This window comes from Ursus maritimus, unplaced genomic scaffold, assembly GCF_017311325.1.
Source record: "Ursus maritimus isolate PB19 unplaced genomic scaffold, ASM1731132v1 scaffold_13, whole genome shotgun sequence".
Classification (NCBI taxonomy): domain Eukaryota; kingdom Metazoa; phylum Chordata; class Mammalia; order Carnivora; family Ursidae; genus Ursus; species Ursus maritimus.
In genome coordinates, this window is record NW_024423675.1 from 18,481,761 (window position 1) to 18,497,576 (window position 15,816).

Below are 15,816 nucleotides of genomic sequence, written 5' to 3' on the forward strand. Positions count from 1 at the left end.
AAGAAGTCTATACTCAAATGTTTCCAGTTCAACCAATAGTGTTGTTCAGAACTGTTTTTACCCCGATCCAAGATCAAGTTAGAAATCGTACATTCTCTTTGGATGTCATGGCTTTTAAATCTCTTCTAATCTACAAGAGTCCCTACACAATACCTTTTATGTCTTTCATACTACTAGCATTTTTTGAGTCTGGGTCAAGTGCTTTGGAGAATGTCCCCTATCCTGGATTTGTCTGATTGTTTTCTCATAATTAGATTAAATGAAAACTTTTTTTCTTTTTTTTTTTTTTGGCAAGACAACTACATACATGACGCTGTATACTTCTCCATTACATCAGGAGTCATACAATTTCTGTTTGTCTCATTATTGAGGAAACTAAGTTTGTTCACTGCTTCCCTTTGTATTTAATAAGTAATCTGTGAGGTGCTTTGAGTCCATGTGAATATTTGGTTCCCTTCTAACCATTCACCCAATTGTCTTAATCCATCATCCATTAATAATCCTTGTTTGAATAAAAGATTATTTTGGTGGCTGCAAAGACAACGATACTTTAAAGGTCTTTTGCGGGAATATCATTGGCCCCTTTAGAGAAGACAGGTCTTACTGAAAATAAATTCTCTGTGCATTTGTGTTGGTATGAAGAGGTAGAGTGTAGTTTATATATGAAAAGGTTTATTGGGGGACAGAGGAAGGGAGGAAGGGTAGGACCTCCACCCTCATCCTGGAATGGTTCGGGTAAAATGTATGAGGATTTAGAAAGCTTACAAATCAGGGGCGTCTGGGTGGCTCAGTTGGTCAAGCATCTGCCTTCGGCTCAGTTCATGATCTCAGGGTCCTGGGATCAAGCCCCATGTCAGGCTCCCTGCTCAGCAGGGAGTCAGATTCTCCCTCTTCCTCTGCCCCTTCCCCTGCTTGTGCTCGCTCTCCTTCTCAAATAAATAAATAAAATATTTTAAAAAAAGAAAAAAGAAAAAAAAGAAAACTTACAAATCAGAATCTATTGGATCTGCTAGCCCCGAATTTTAAGCAATTGAATTTTGGTTTGGTAGGAGAAGCAGGCCTTGTACCAACCCAGCTTTCCAGTTACAAAGCAGGAAAGGTATCAGAATAGGAAGGAACAGGGCAGGTCTCTCGTGATCCTGATCATTCTTGCCTATAAATAAGACAGTACAGAAGGCATTTGCAAGGAAGTCAAGACCCTTCAGAACTGGACTTCTCAGGAATCTGATGTTACCATCTCTTTCATCTGGGAAAGCTCATCTTTGGAGGGAAATGTAAATATCCAAGGATTAGCTTTTCTGTATTCTCTTCCTTTGGCTAACTGGGAAAAGAGGAAGCCAAAGACAGGTGCACAGAACGTTATGGTGTCCAGTTAAAAAAAAAGAGGAGGGTAGGGGTGCCTGGATGGCTCAGTTAGTAAGCATCTGACTTTTCATTTTGGCTCATGATCTCCCTATTGTGGGACTGACCCCACGTTGAGCTCCGTGTTCAGTGTGGAGTCTGCTTGGGATTCTCTCTCTTCCTCTTGCTCTGCCCTTCTCCCTGCTCATACACTCTCTCTTTCAAAATAAATAAATAAAACCTTTAAAAAATAAAAAAGAGGAAGGGCTTATGTTATCTACATAATAAATTTTTCTTTTTTTTTTTTTTTAAAGATTTTATTTATTTATTCGATAGAGTTAGAGACAGCCAGCGAGAGAGGGAACACAAGCAGGGGGAGTGGGAGAGGAAGAAGCAGGCTCATAGCGGAGGAGCCTGATGTGGGGCTCGATCCCATAACACCAGGATCACGCCCTGAGCCAAAGGCAGACGCTTAACCGCTGCGCCACCCAGGTGCCCCAATTTTTCTTTATTCAGAAGTCTTGTCATCCCTTTGCAAGCCTTTTTTCTTCCTGTGCTTTCTTGGAATCTGGAACAGACATGAAATTCAAAATTTCAAACACAGACAAAATCTACCCAGATTGCAGAAAGGCCACGAGCAAGGAAATCAGGCTGAAAATGGAATTGAGTTGTTTCCTCCAGTGGCCAGGTTTCAATGGGATGGCCACTAACCCTGACGGTACACCTCAAACTCATGATGTCAAAAATAAAATCTAAACCAGTTTTTCCACTTAACTCTATTTCTATTAATGGCACAATTATTCCTATAATCCAAGTTCAAAATCCTGGTTTTGGCCTCTGACTGCCCCTCCCCAGTACACACCTGCCAGCTTCTCCCTATCATACCAATTTTCAGGCCCTGTACATTTTCTCCCGAAATGCGCCCCCCCCCCCCCCCCCGCCGCAAGATTTTAAGTAATCTCTAGACCCAAGGCAGGGCTTGAACTCACAACCCCAAGATCAATGCTCTACCAACTGAGGTAGCCAAGCGCCCCTCTCTGAAGTGAGTTTTACACCTAACCTCCTTACCTTCCCATTCTTGTCGCCAACGCTCTGATCAGTACTTTTCTCCTGCACTTATCAATAGGTTCTGCAAAACTTCCTAACTGATCTCCTTCTCTCTGCTATTTCCTTGTTCCTTTCGTCCTATAGGATGTGCCCAGACATAACTCCCTAAAACACATTTCAGACAATGGCATTACCTTGTTCAAAAACTTTCAGTGTCTGCTTCCTGACCTGAATCAAGTTCATTTTCTGCAAGCAAACATCCACAGTCTATTTTTTTAAAGTGAAGTAAAATTTATATAACATAAATTCGTCATTTAAACTTTTTTTTTTAGATTTTTCTTTTTTTAATTATTTATTTGATAGAGACAGAGAGAGAGAAAGGGAGGAAGAGAGAGAACAAGCAGGGCGAGCAGCAGGGGGAGAGGGAGAAAGCAGGTTCCCTGCCGAGCCTTGATCCCAGGACTCTAGGATCATGACCTGAACCAAAGACAGAGGCTTAACCGACTGAGCTACCTGGGAGCCCCCGTCATTTAAACTATTTTAAAGAGCATAATTCAGGGGCATTTAGTACATTCAGAATGTTGTGCAACCGTCATCACTATCAGTTCCAGAACGTTTTTGTCATATTGTAGCACGTATCAATCCTTCATTCCTTTTTACGGCTGGATAATATTCCATTGTATGGACATACTATATTTTGGTTATCCATTCATCATTTGATGGAGGTTGGTTGTTTCCACTCCCTTGGCTATTGTAAACATTGCTCATCTGAATATTCAGGTACATGTTTTTGTTTGAACCGAAGTCTTTAAATATAGGCACTACGTACTATTTCAGAGCGATTCTTTGCCTGTCCCTATCCTGCCCTATATTTTTCACATTCCATCCAAATGATAATACTTGTATTTCTTTGGATACAGTGCACTTGCCCATCTGCATTCCTTTTTCATGACTTTTGTTGCCTAGGAAGCCTCTCATTCCCATCTGTGCCACTGAGATCTTCTTCAAGGACCCCCTCAGATACCATCAGTTTCTCAAATCATTTCTTGACTTTCGTCTGTGCTCTCTAAATGACATCATTACAGTATTCCTTGTATTTGTGTGTTTCTTTCATCCCCTCTTTAAGAAGCCACAGACAACCTACAGGCAATTTACTGCTGTATATCCTGTGGTCAAGCACTCTGTTTCCTTAAATGTAACAGAAAACCTTAAGAAATATTTTAATTTAGGAGATACCTAGAGCCATTTCACTCTTTGTGGTCTCATTAACATTCCCTTCAAATGCCCACACTGTCCACCGTCTGTGGTAGAGGATATCAATATTATTCCTTTTGAAACAACTCAAAATAACGTAAATAATTAGAAGAATGTCAGGTAACATTAATGAAGACTCTCTGTGCATCTTCTCTTTTGTTTAAGAACATCCACGGTTATGTTCACGTACACCAGCCTTGGCTAGCAATCTTTGCTTCACGTTTGAATAAGAAGTAATAGCAGGATACCTACGGATGAGTGAGTTACAGCTTAGCAGTGGTAAAATGTAGTTCACTTAAGGTAGTTTATGGCCGGTTATGACAGTGTCAGAAAGTCACAAGCCTAAATGACATTTCAGTACTTTCAGAAATAGCCAGGAATACATAATCATAATTCCTATCTCTTCGGTGACTTATAATGCAGCAGAAAACTAGAAGGATCATTAAAAATAAAGCTTGCTGACCTGCAATAGCCTCTGGACTCCCTGAGAGAGTCAGAGCTCTGTGGTTCTCTGAAGGATTCTCGTTTCTTTTATTAGAAATCAAAATGGTAACTGAATAATGACTTCACCTCCCTAGGGTGAATCACCCATTCACTCAGTATTTTTACCTGATCATTATTTTTCAGCAGCTTCAAATTTAAATTTAAAATTAAGGTAGAATTTAGTATGGAAACATTGTTCAACAATATTTTTCAGCTGTTTCAGGTCTGGCCTGGTGCTCTTAACTGCCTCTTACAAAAGGGGTGTGTGTGTGTGTGTGTGTGTGTGTGCGTGTGAGCACACATACGCACCTGCCTGCTTATGGGTGTGATGGAAGACAGCTATCTAAGCTATCTAATCTTAAGACTTCAGGAGTTGAAGAAGAGGTAGCAGGGCCTGATATGAAAAATTCCAGAAGTTTCTTCTTCCTGGCTTCACAAGGATGTTGAATGGGCACTAAGGGTATGTGATCTCCTCTTCCCCTCCCTGCCTAGTCATTAATTCTCACTCTCTCCAAGCAGGAAATCGAAAGGGTAGATGGAACACAAACCTGTCTGTGTAGAGCAGGGAAGTAATTTTACATGTGATAGTAAGAAATCATAGGTGACTTCCATCATTGGGAGCAAGACTTTTCCATTTCTCAGTGTCAAAACTAGTATTAAGCTTCTAATAGAGATTAATATTTTTCTTATAATGCATTTCTTACCTATAAGACCTATTTCTTAGATTTATTTTAGAGCTGAAAGGGACCTCAGAATGACCTAGTTCAACAGCATCATTTTACAGAAAATAATAACAAGGACATGAAAGACTGTGATTAGGGTTATACAGATGCTAGCCAAGTCCAAACTAGAATCCAGATCTTTTAAAACCTGGTCCTCTATGGGCCGTTTCTGCTCTACCAACTTGACTTTTTCTCTTTAACAAAACAGAGCTGCCATCAAACAGCCTAACTCTGTGAAAACCATACCACATACACTTTTTTGACAAATATTAATTTGATGACTATTCCAAGTAAGTCACTATGCCAGCTGCCACAGATAATTCAAAGGTGAATTCACTGTTCTCAAGGATATTGAAATAAAATTCAACACCTGCAGAGGAAAGGATCACAAAAATGCAGTGGAGGTAAATATCAGGAAAAACTAGAGTACGAGAGAGTACTAGAACTAATTTCAGGATTAATAAGTGACCTCTCTGAGCTTTAGGATAGAAAGTCCCTCTCCGGTATTATGCTAATTGTGTCCCCTAACTCTGACTAGGGGGCATTCACAGAACAACATTACATTATCTAGAGCTTTATATAAACATGAATATTATAATTTAGAAGATTAAAATAAACTCAAGTAAGGAGCCTTTAACCTGGGGAATGTTTCCCCTTGCATGACAAAAACCAATTTCCTATTTCTTATTTCTTTCAGATGAATGAATCTTCTCTTCACCAGCGATCCTGTTCATGACTCAGACTTGGAGATGTAAGAAGGGTCTGAAGCTACTGGAGCAAACCCCAGCGGCCTGGCAGTGCTGTGAGATGGGCAATAAACTGCCAGTCTTTCCTGAAGGATGAGGGTCTAGATAGTATCACAGGGAACCTAAGTTGGTGGGCAGGTCATTATCTGCTCACAGACATCATCTCGGCAGGGTTTACTGACCTCTGGACAAGATCTATTTGATTTATTTGAGTTACTGCCTAAGGCACTGGTTATTTGGAAAGGATATCCCTCTGAAAAGTTAAAATCAAGTTGGAGTTGGTGATCTGGGAATATTTCACCAGCTGTTTAGGAAATCCTGGATTCTCATGTTGTCTACATTTAGGACTTTGTATGCTTGCAAAGAAACTAAAAATTAAATATGTCCCTTTTCTGTGAAGCTTCTTTAAAATTCATATCTCCGATACATATATATATGAATATATGTAAATAGCCAAGGGAGAGTTGGTAGCTTCCATTCAACATATTTAGCTGGATCTTTTCAACCAAAATGTAAATCTGCAATGTATTCTAATGTAACCCAATTAGAGCTACTAACACCATCTGTATATATATTTTTGGTTCAGCTGTCAAAAAACACACAAATACACCCCAGTAATACAATATTCAATAGTTGTATGATATTTCATTGTACTACATTTCATTTAACCTTTTTTCTTTTTTTTTAAAAAGATTTTATTTATTTGAGAGAGAGACGCACAGAGAGAGAAGGAACAGGGGGAGGGGCAGAGGGAGAGGGAGAAGGAGACTCTCCAGTGAGCAGGGAGTCCGACCCAGGGCTCTATCCTAAGACTCCAGGATCATGGAGCCCAATGTAGAGCTCGATCCCAGAACTCCAGGATCCCCACCTGAGCCAAAGGCAGATGCTTGACCAACTGAGATGCCCAGGTGCCCCCTTTTTTCTATTTTTTAAATGAACCAATTTTCACTTTTTCTTTTTAGAATTACCATTTTAGTGCATATTTTAATAGGTAAGTCTTTGTTCACATCTGACCTTTTTTGGAGGATAGATTATTAGAAGTGGAATTGCTACAGCAAACGATATACAATTTTAAACTATGTTCTTAAATAAAAGCAAACACATGTATTTAAAAAGCCAACTATTAGACTTCTCATAAAACAACCTAGCATTCTCCAGACCCTATCTGTTCTGTGTCCCTCTGTTTAGCTGTTTCTTCTGCTGTTTATCTTCAAACAGTGCTCTTCCTTGATTTTAAATTTCAGACATTATCTATTGATTCTACCATGAAAGGAATAATTACATTTCTTACATGATGAAACATACTCTTTTTCCCTACCCTCCTCCCATTGATTACACTCTTTGGCTTAAATCAATATTCTGTATTTATATTTGTATGCTGTATAAATATTATTCTCTAAGCCATGTAGAGTATTATGTTGTATTTCCCTTCTTATACATTTAAAATTTTTTCACAACAGCTAATAACTGCTTATTTTAATCCATATGTTTAGTGTGGCTGTTTTAAAACTTGGCCCCAAATTCTTGGACATTCTTCCCGTTGCTAGGTGAGTCTACAAACTGTTCTTGACTGTGGGTGGGCTTGTGAGTGTTTGATAAGAGACGATGGAAATGACTGTGTGTGACTGCTGAGGCTGGTCATAGAAGAAGATGCAGTCTCCACCTTGTTTGCTGGAACACTTGTGTTTGGAGTTCTCAGCTGGCCAGTAAGAAATCTGACAAGTGTGAGGCTGCCATGCTGCAAGGAAGCCAAGCTAAATGGAAGAACCACGTGTGAGCATGCTCATTGGTCAGCAACGTGGTCTTGAGATCCCAGCCCAGGTGCCAGCGTGAGCTGAGTCACCTCCAGCCTCTGGGTCATTCCAGCTGAGGCCCCAGACGTCACGGAGTAGTCATCTCTGTGCACTGTCCAAACCCGACTCACAAGACAAACCAACATAATGACGTGGGTATTTTAAACAGTAACACTTAGTTTTCTACGTATCTATCGTTAATTTGTCTTCAATTCTCAACATGGTTGGGGTGCCTGGGTGGCTCAGTCAGTTAAGTGTCTGCCTTTGGCTCAGGTCATGATCTCGGGGTCCTGGGATCGAGCCCGGCATTGGGCTCTTTGCTCAGTCGGGAGTCTGCCTCTCCCTCTCCCTCTGCCCCTCCCCACCTCATGCTCACGTACTCTCTCTAATAAATAAATAAAATCTTAAAAAAAAAAATCCTTGATATGGTCAAGCATGTTAGTTCCATTGTTTTCCTTAGAAAAATTTCTCCTAGAGATCTCTGTCCTCTTGTCCCAGTCTGGACTGGAGGCATAGCCATCAGCCTAGGACTTGCTTGGATGAGAGACCGTGTGGCATGTCACTTGTTACTTAAGCATGTGGGCCCTGTGGCGAGCCTGCCTGGGTTTGAATCCTGGCTCCACTACTTGCTAGCTGTGTGACCGTGTGCAAGTTAATTTCTCTGGGCCTCAGGCTCCTCATTAGTAGAGTGCTTGGCACACAGTAAGTGCTCTTCTTGTTGGCATTATCACTGTTTATTATTCTTCCTTTCATGTTGTCCTGGGAATTTCCACTGCCTCCAGCCTATGTCTGGATCCCCTAGTTCCTAGATTCCATGTCTTTCTTGGTTAGTCCTTCGTCTTAATAAAACACATCGCCTGAAATACATCTCTTGAAAAAAGATGCTTGGGAGGTAAAGTTTTTCGAGACCTTGTGTATCTGTTTTGAATTGTCTTTATTTAACACCACGCTTGATAATGTGACAGTCATAAAAATCTAAGTTGGAAACAATTTTCTCTTTGAATGTTGAAGCTATTAGTTCATTGTCTTGAAGCTTTCAGTGTCACAACTGAGAGGCCTTTCTGATTCTCGATCCTTTGTATGCAGGCTTTTCTTTTTCTTCTTGGAAGTATTAGGTTCTCTTTTCATCCCCATTGTTTCAAAATGTGATAATAATGTGACTTGATGTGAGTCTTTTAAAAATAATTATTTAGGGCACCACTTCAATCTGGAAACTTAGGTCCTTCAACTTTCAGGATTTTTCTTTCTTTACAATTTTTTGTTGTTAATTTTCTTACCTCCACTTTTGATTTTCTCTCTCTGGGACTCCTAACAAATACAGGATCTGTCGAATTGGTTCTCTAATTTTCTTATCTCTTCTGTTGACTTTTTGTTCAACTTTCTGGGAGATTTTCTCATTTGTATCTTCTATTCTGATTTAAAAAAATTCTGCTTTCCTACTTTTATATTTTATGATTCTGACTTCTTATTCTTGGATTATCCCTTTTTATGTATCACCTATTCTTATTTCATGAATTTAGTGTCTTTTCTCACTGAGTAGATTGATTATAATGCTTTTGGAATGTCTTTCTTTCTTTGCATGGTCTGTTTCCTCCAAGTTCCCTTCTCATCTGTTTGCTTTTGACTCATTCTTTCATGGCACAGGCTATTCTCAAATGCCCAGGGGTCCTCTATTACCTACTCTATTTCAGTTGGATATTCTGCGCACTTGGCTACTCTGAGGCTTGTCAACTGGTGGGCCTCCCTGTAGGAGGACTGGTCAGGGATATGGCATGAGGGAGCCCCAAACACCCAGGTCCACACGTCTTTTCTCCTGGACTTGACAATTTCCCCAGAAATGAATCCTCTCATTTTCTACCAGGTGACTATGAGGGATTTTAAGCTGGCTGATGGCATTTTGAAAGCCAATAAGGGAAGAGGGCTGGGAGAGGGAAAATCTATCGTTCCAAATGCAGGTATCACTTAGGCTCTCTTTGCTTAAGTATGGCTGCTGTCCCCACCCTCAGCTGTGCCTCGTTCCCCAAGTCCAGTCTCACATTAACCCAAACAATTAGCACCACAAAGCTAAATAAATTCCATGAAGTTTTGGGTAAAAGGGCAACATTTTATCATTCCAGAGTTTCTGGATTAAAAGAAAATTTAAAAAAAATTCCCTCTCATCTTTCATACCTTCTCTCCTGCAACAAAGTAGGAAATTCACCCAATGTAAGCCCCCTTTCCCCTCTGACTTTACCATGCTTTTTTTTTTCTTTGATAATACCTCAGAATTTGAGTATTCAGGGTCCAAGTTTGTTTTAAAATAACCCAATGAGCTGACAGACGGAGCTTCTGGAATTCTGCAGCTTGTGCTAGAGTCTGCAGATGGGAAATTGCCGTCAGTTAAAGGGTGGTGCTATTACCATAGCCCAATTTTTGAAAGCCTTTAGAAAAAAAAAAAATCCTCTGAGTTAATTAGCATCCACCACAGGCACTGGTTTTGTGTTGCAGTATTCTAAGAACTCAGATAATAAGAAAACAGTATTTCAAGCCCTAACTTTCAACTAACATTTGCCTCTTAAAAATGCAGGTTATACAGTAAGAATGTTACCTGTTACATGAAAATGCTCTTATATGGCTTAGCTCATCATGAAATATCAATTATGTTCTAAAATCAACTAAATACTACTCTACTGATCCCTAAAATAGGAATAACTGTGTTTTACCTCTCCGATCTGCTTAATCCACAAATCTCTTCCAAGAAACTCCTGATGTAAGACTACAGGAGCTGAGTTTAGATTAAAAGCCATGGAGTCACTGGTCTTTTCTTTAATAAAAGGCTGGAGATCAGAATTTATCTAGGAGGAGGAGTCAAAAGAGTTAAATCAGTAAAATGCATACAGACTAGTATGTTTTAGTCATTTCAGAAAGCACCAGTTACTGCAGTGAAAAATGAAGCTAAAGGAATACAGCTTTTAAATGAACTTTAATAAGCAAAAGATCAGTTTATATGATTAGCAGTAATCTTTAGAATTCTTTAAAATAATTTTTCCTTGACACATTTACTTTTCTATTTGGCAGCCGACTTTGTTTTACTTTTTAAGTTAAAAGCAATAATTTAAATAAAGTTTTAGTAAATAGAATTGCTTAATAAACAGATCTAAGATTTAACAAAATATATAAAAACTCATCTGGAGATATTTTACATATCCATAATATATGTATATATTTTCTCCTCTCTCAAAAGCTATTTAAGTAACATTTAAGAAATATATATTAAATGGAATTTTTAAGTTACATATATACAGAGACAGCAATATAACAGCTAACTTGAGACTTTATATTTCATTAGGCCCATTCAAAAGAATCAATTATTAGAATTAAAGCTTTCAATTTTACTCAGTATATTTCTAAATTTCATTTACTGTCCATAATTTGTTTTACATAAGAAACTGTAAGGGAACTGTAATAAAAATGCAAATATTCTTTCATTCTGTAAGTGGCAATATTACATGTTATTTAATAATTTGCAACAATTCTCTCAAGAACCGTTTCAGGTAGTGAGAAAAGACAAACATCACAAATATGGTATAAGTAAGTTGTAGCTTTCTATCAGAGTTACACAGTACTCACCAATCATACTGTTTATATCACATAACAATCACCATCTACGGCTGATAGATTTTAAGCACACAATAAACATTTTTTTGAGATATAAAAGCAGCTTATTAAATGGCAAGAAGTTTCTTATGTATCATTTTAGCTATTTAAGTCCTGGAAAAAGAGAAAATGTGCAAATACCTTATGACTCATGGCCATGTGCTTCCCATACTGAAATGCCATATCCTGAACGTCAGCATCATGCTTTGCTAACTCCATGGCAGCTTGGCAGCTCTTTGCTAATAAGGCTCCATGGGAGAGAAAAGTCTGCTTCTTCCAAGCCGATATTCCAATGTCTTCTGTGATATGATTTTCCTAAAAAGAATTCAATAAAGCCAGGATTTTACAAAAATGCTTTAGGAGTAATTTAATTGTTTTGGCTTTTGAAGAATAGAAGAGTAAAGAAATGAACTATTTAAAACACTCAGGCTATTGCAATAAGACAGAACTAAAAGATGCTCAACCCCAGTGCTACCTAAAGAGAACTAAGGGGGTGGGAACTGCTGTTTTAGGCGGGAAAAATGAAAGAAATGCTGAAGTAAATTTTATTTTGAACTAGGACACTTCTATTAAAATTTATTTGTAGGATAAGGCAAAATTAGAAACTTGCACCTCCAAACTAACTCCCTTCTATATTCACATAAGTTCTTGAGTGCTGGTATTCTAAAACACCAGAAGCCTATTGCCTTTAACTTATGTGGAAATGTCAAGGGCATAATGAAGAAACTGCACTCTCTTAGAAACAGTTAAATAAAAAATCACAGAGGAGGTAACCCATTAGAATGGAGCAGGATTAGAGCCATTATCCATCCAAATTTATTCCCATAAGAAGAAACAAGGACATAAGGGAGTGTATAAGGGTAGTTTATTTAATTTCAACTTTTTAAATTATGAAAATCATTGTAGTATCTATAAGTATACACACACCTACCTCCTCTAGACCAGTGATGGCCAATAAAAATATAATGTAAGCCACATATGCAATTTAAAATTTGCTAGTAGTTACATTTAAAAAAGTGAAAAGAAACAGGTGAAATTAATCTTAATGCCAAATTTTATCTATTCCAATATATCCCAAATATTATTTCAACATATAATCAATATAACATTATTGAGATATTTTAGATTTTTTTATCCTAAGTTTTCAAAAGCAGTGTGTATTTTACACTTAGAGCACATTACTAGCCACATTTCAAGAACTCAGTAGGTACAAGGAGTTAGTGGCGGGCCTAATGGACGAGTCCGCTCTAGGAAGGGGCTCCCTGAGGACAAGAATGATGAACAAAGTATATAAAACGACATCATTTTATGGAGTTTCTTTGAAAGTTCAAACAAACTAGAACCCATCCAGAAGGATTAACTAATCCAAACACTTTCTTCCTGCTACCATACCATAATCTTTCTTCTTCCATCATTCTTTGAGGACCTTTGAAAAAAAAAAAAAAAAAAAAAAAAAAGAAAGAAAACAAGATCATGAAAAGGTCAGTTCAGATCTAGCCCTACTTTTTTCACCATGCTGAAGGGCACCTTCAAGCCCACTGGTTAGATTAAATTCTCAGCTTTGTTTTATTTATTATGCCTTTAAACAAAAAGAAAGTTCCACTTATGGCAACAGTTACAAGTGTGCAACATAACACTGTGTAATGATAAAAAAGGCCACCCAAGGGAGAAACAGTGCATAAGCATTTTATAAAACATTAGGCATGAATAATAACATTTAATTTTAGGTATTTGAGAATGTATTTTTAAATGAGCAAAGTTAACATACCTTATTAATAAATCAAAGATAGAAACCATATTATCTCTCCATATATACTAAAGGGTATTTGACAAAATTCAACTCCTATTCTTGAGGGAGAAAAAAAAAACCCTGAATAAAATAGGAACAGATGTGTATTTCTTTAATGATGTGTGTGCGTGCACGTGCATGTCTGTGTGTCAGCCTCAAAGTCAGCAAATACTTTAAAAAGAAACATGAGTGTTACTAAAGTTAGGAATAAGAGAGATGCACAACACCACTGTTGTTTAACAGTGTAATGGAAGAGGCAAGAAAAGGACAGATGTATCGGAAAGGAAAATTTTCACTCTTACTATTTGAACACAATATAACTGCATATGGGAAAAACCAAGAGACTCAACTAAAAACTCCAATAAACAAGAAGATAATTCAATAAAGTAGCAGCACAGAAAATGAATATAATGTATAATTAATATGACAAATGTATTAACCATAGTTTTCATGCATAAAAAATAATCAGAAAGTATTATAAATAAATAGGGTCTTTTCTTCCATTATATCTATGAAAAGAAAGATTCAAAAGCTGGGAATAAACTTAGGTGAAAAACTGATACGAAGAAAATGTTAAAATACTAGTGAAAGAACACAAGTAACTTAGATGAATATAAAACATATCATGTTTAAAGACCGTTCATTCCAGGGACCCCTGGGTGGCTTAGTCGGTTAAGCATCTGCCTTTGGCTCAGGTCATAATCCCAGGGTCCTGGGATCGAGTTCCATGTTGGGCTCCTCCTCTGCCTGCTTCTGCCTGCCTGTCTCTCTCCCTGCTTGTGCTCTCTCTCTCTCTCTCTCTCTCTCTGGCAAACAAATAAATAAAATCTTAAAAAAAAAAAAAAAAAAAAAAAAAGACAGTACAGTCCAACCTCATAAAGTTTACTCCAACTAAACTAAAAAGACCTTTTTTCTGTCCTGAAACCAGGCAAGCTGATTCTAAAGTTCACATGGAACAAACGTAATAAAAGTAGGCAGGCAAACCATGAACAGGAAGAGCAGTGTGTGTGGGGTTGGGGGAGGGAGAAGGGGTGGATAGGGACAGCAAGAGACGTCTAGCCCTACTAAACATTACAGCTACAAAGATACCACGTATTATACTATAAAGCCTTAGTAATTAAAAAATACGTGTACTTTTTAGACAGAAAGACAACTGGACAAAATAATCCAGAAATCAAACTATATACAAGAATTTATTAAATTTTAGGGAAAAGTTGGACTTTTCAGTAAATGGTGCTGGTACAACTGAATAGCAATCTAGAAAAAAAACACAGACTGATTTGCGTTTATATCATTTATCAGGATAAACTCCAAATGGCAAAAACAAAAGCAAAGCAACCAACCACAAAACCACAGGCAATGTTAGAAGACAAAGAACGGCGAGGAAAAGTATTTGCATTTTCTATCACAGACAAATGGGAAATCTCCCTGCAGTAGGCTAATACTGTGCCCCCTGCACCCACCTCTCCCCAGATCTTAACCTTTAACACAGCAAAAGGCAGTCCCCAGATGTGACTGAATTCAGGATGTTGAGATAGAGGGATTATCCCAGATTAACTGGGTGGGCATAAGGTAAACACAAGGATCCTTGTAAGAGGAGAGCCAAAAGAATCATACAGGCCATGTGATGACAGAAGGAGAGAGAGAGATTGGAAGATGCCATGCTGCTAAATCGGAAAATGGAGGCTGGGGCCACGAGCAGAGGAATGAAGGCAGAAATTAGAAAACGCAAGGAAATGGATCTCTCCTAGGGCATCCAAAAGGAAAGCCACCTTGTTGCCATCTTGATTTGGGTGCTTCCGACCATTAGAAAAAATTGCCACCTCTTCAAAGCTTTACTAAGTGCTGGTGAGGCTGTGGAGAAAACAGGCCTCTCAAGCACAGCTCCTGGAAGAGAAGACTGGATGGCAATTTTACAATGTATCCATGAAAATCACAAATGTATTTGCCCTGTGACCCAGCAATCCCACTTCCAGGAATTAATCCTACATATAAGCCCACACACATGTGAAATGAAATACATGCAAGTTTACAGTCTATTGTTCACCCAGCTGCAAGGGTGATCCTTTTACAACTTAAGCCAGACAGACCACATTGGCCTTTGTGCTGTTTCTCTAACACTCCAGGCATGCTCTTCTGAGGCCTCTTAACTCACTATTCTCCGTCACGCACTCTCCCCAGATGTTTGCAGGGTTCAGTTTCTCATTACTTGGGGGTCTCTGCTCAAATTTCAACTCATCTTTAATAGTTTCCCTCCCTCCCTTATCATTTCCTATCTCCTTACTCTGTTTAAACCTCTTTTCTGTGATACAACTAGACTCCTCATACAGTTACTCGTTCAATGGTTCATTGCTTGTCCCTTTTGCTAGAATGTTGGCTGCATGAAAGCAAGGACTTTGTGTGTTTTGCCCTCTGCTGAATCATCAGCATTCAATACAGTACGTTAGATGTGCAATAAATATTTGCTAAATCTTTATCTTTCTTTTGGTATCTTTCTCTTTCTCTCATTTCCACCTTCCTCTGTCCTTCCTAACTTGGAAATAATAAAGAACTGAAATAATTCTGGAACACCTTCCTACCGCTCATAGAATCAAGAGAAACTTTAGCATACCATTTAAGGCACTCCTTTTTGGTACCAAGCAATACTTCTAGCCCCATCTCCTACCCAAAATAGTCCTTTGAGGCCTGCATTCCGGCAACACAGAACAATTTGCTCTTTCTTGAATAAAATATGTACTTTCACACTTGTGTGAATTTAAAAATATTATTCCCTTCAAAAAGAGTATCATCTCCTCCCATCCCCTGCCTATTACACTGAACACATCCGGTTCAAATATCACTTCGTTGAGAAGCATTCTCAAATACTCCCACAAATACTTTCCTCTTTAGACTAATATTGCCTTACTTATATTACAACATAGCATTTAATTCTTTCTGAATTGTATGATTGCTTATTTGTCTTTTCTTTTCTTTCCTTTTTTTTTTTTTTAAACGTTTTATTTATT

At 38.2% G+C, this 15,816-nt stretch overlaps 1 protein-coding gene across 3 annotated transcripts in view; it reads right to left on the minus strand.

Moving 5' to 3' along the window:
* The window catches only part of PDSS2 (decaprenyl diphosphate synthase subunit 2), a 232,183-nt gene that overhangs the window by 33,366 nt on the left and 183,001 nt on the right, over positions 1-15,816 (minus strand). For 2 of the 3 annotated variants that reach the window (XM_008704981.2, XM_008704982.2), the window contains exons 5-6: positions 11,164-11,337; positions 10,089-10,220 (exon numbers count right to left, since the gene is read on the minus strand). In XM_008704981.2, the coding sequence (XP_008703203.1) occupies positions 10,089-10,220; positions 11,164-11,337 (306 nt within the window). Of the gene's footprint in view, positions 1-1,792; positions 1,910-10,088; positions 10,221-11,163; positions 11,338-15,816 lie in introns of those variants that run through there. The other variant, XM_008704983.2, reaches the window with a different exon arrangement.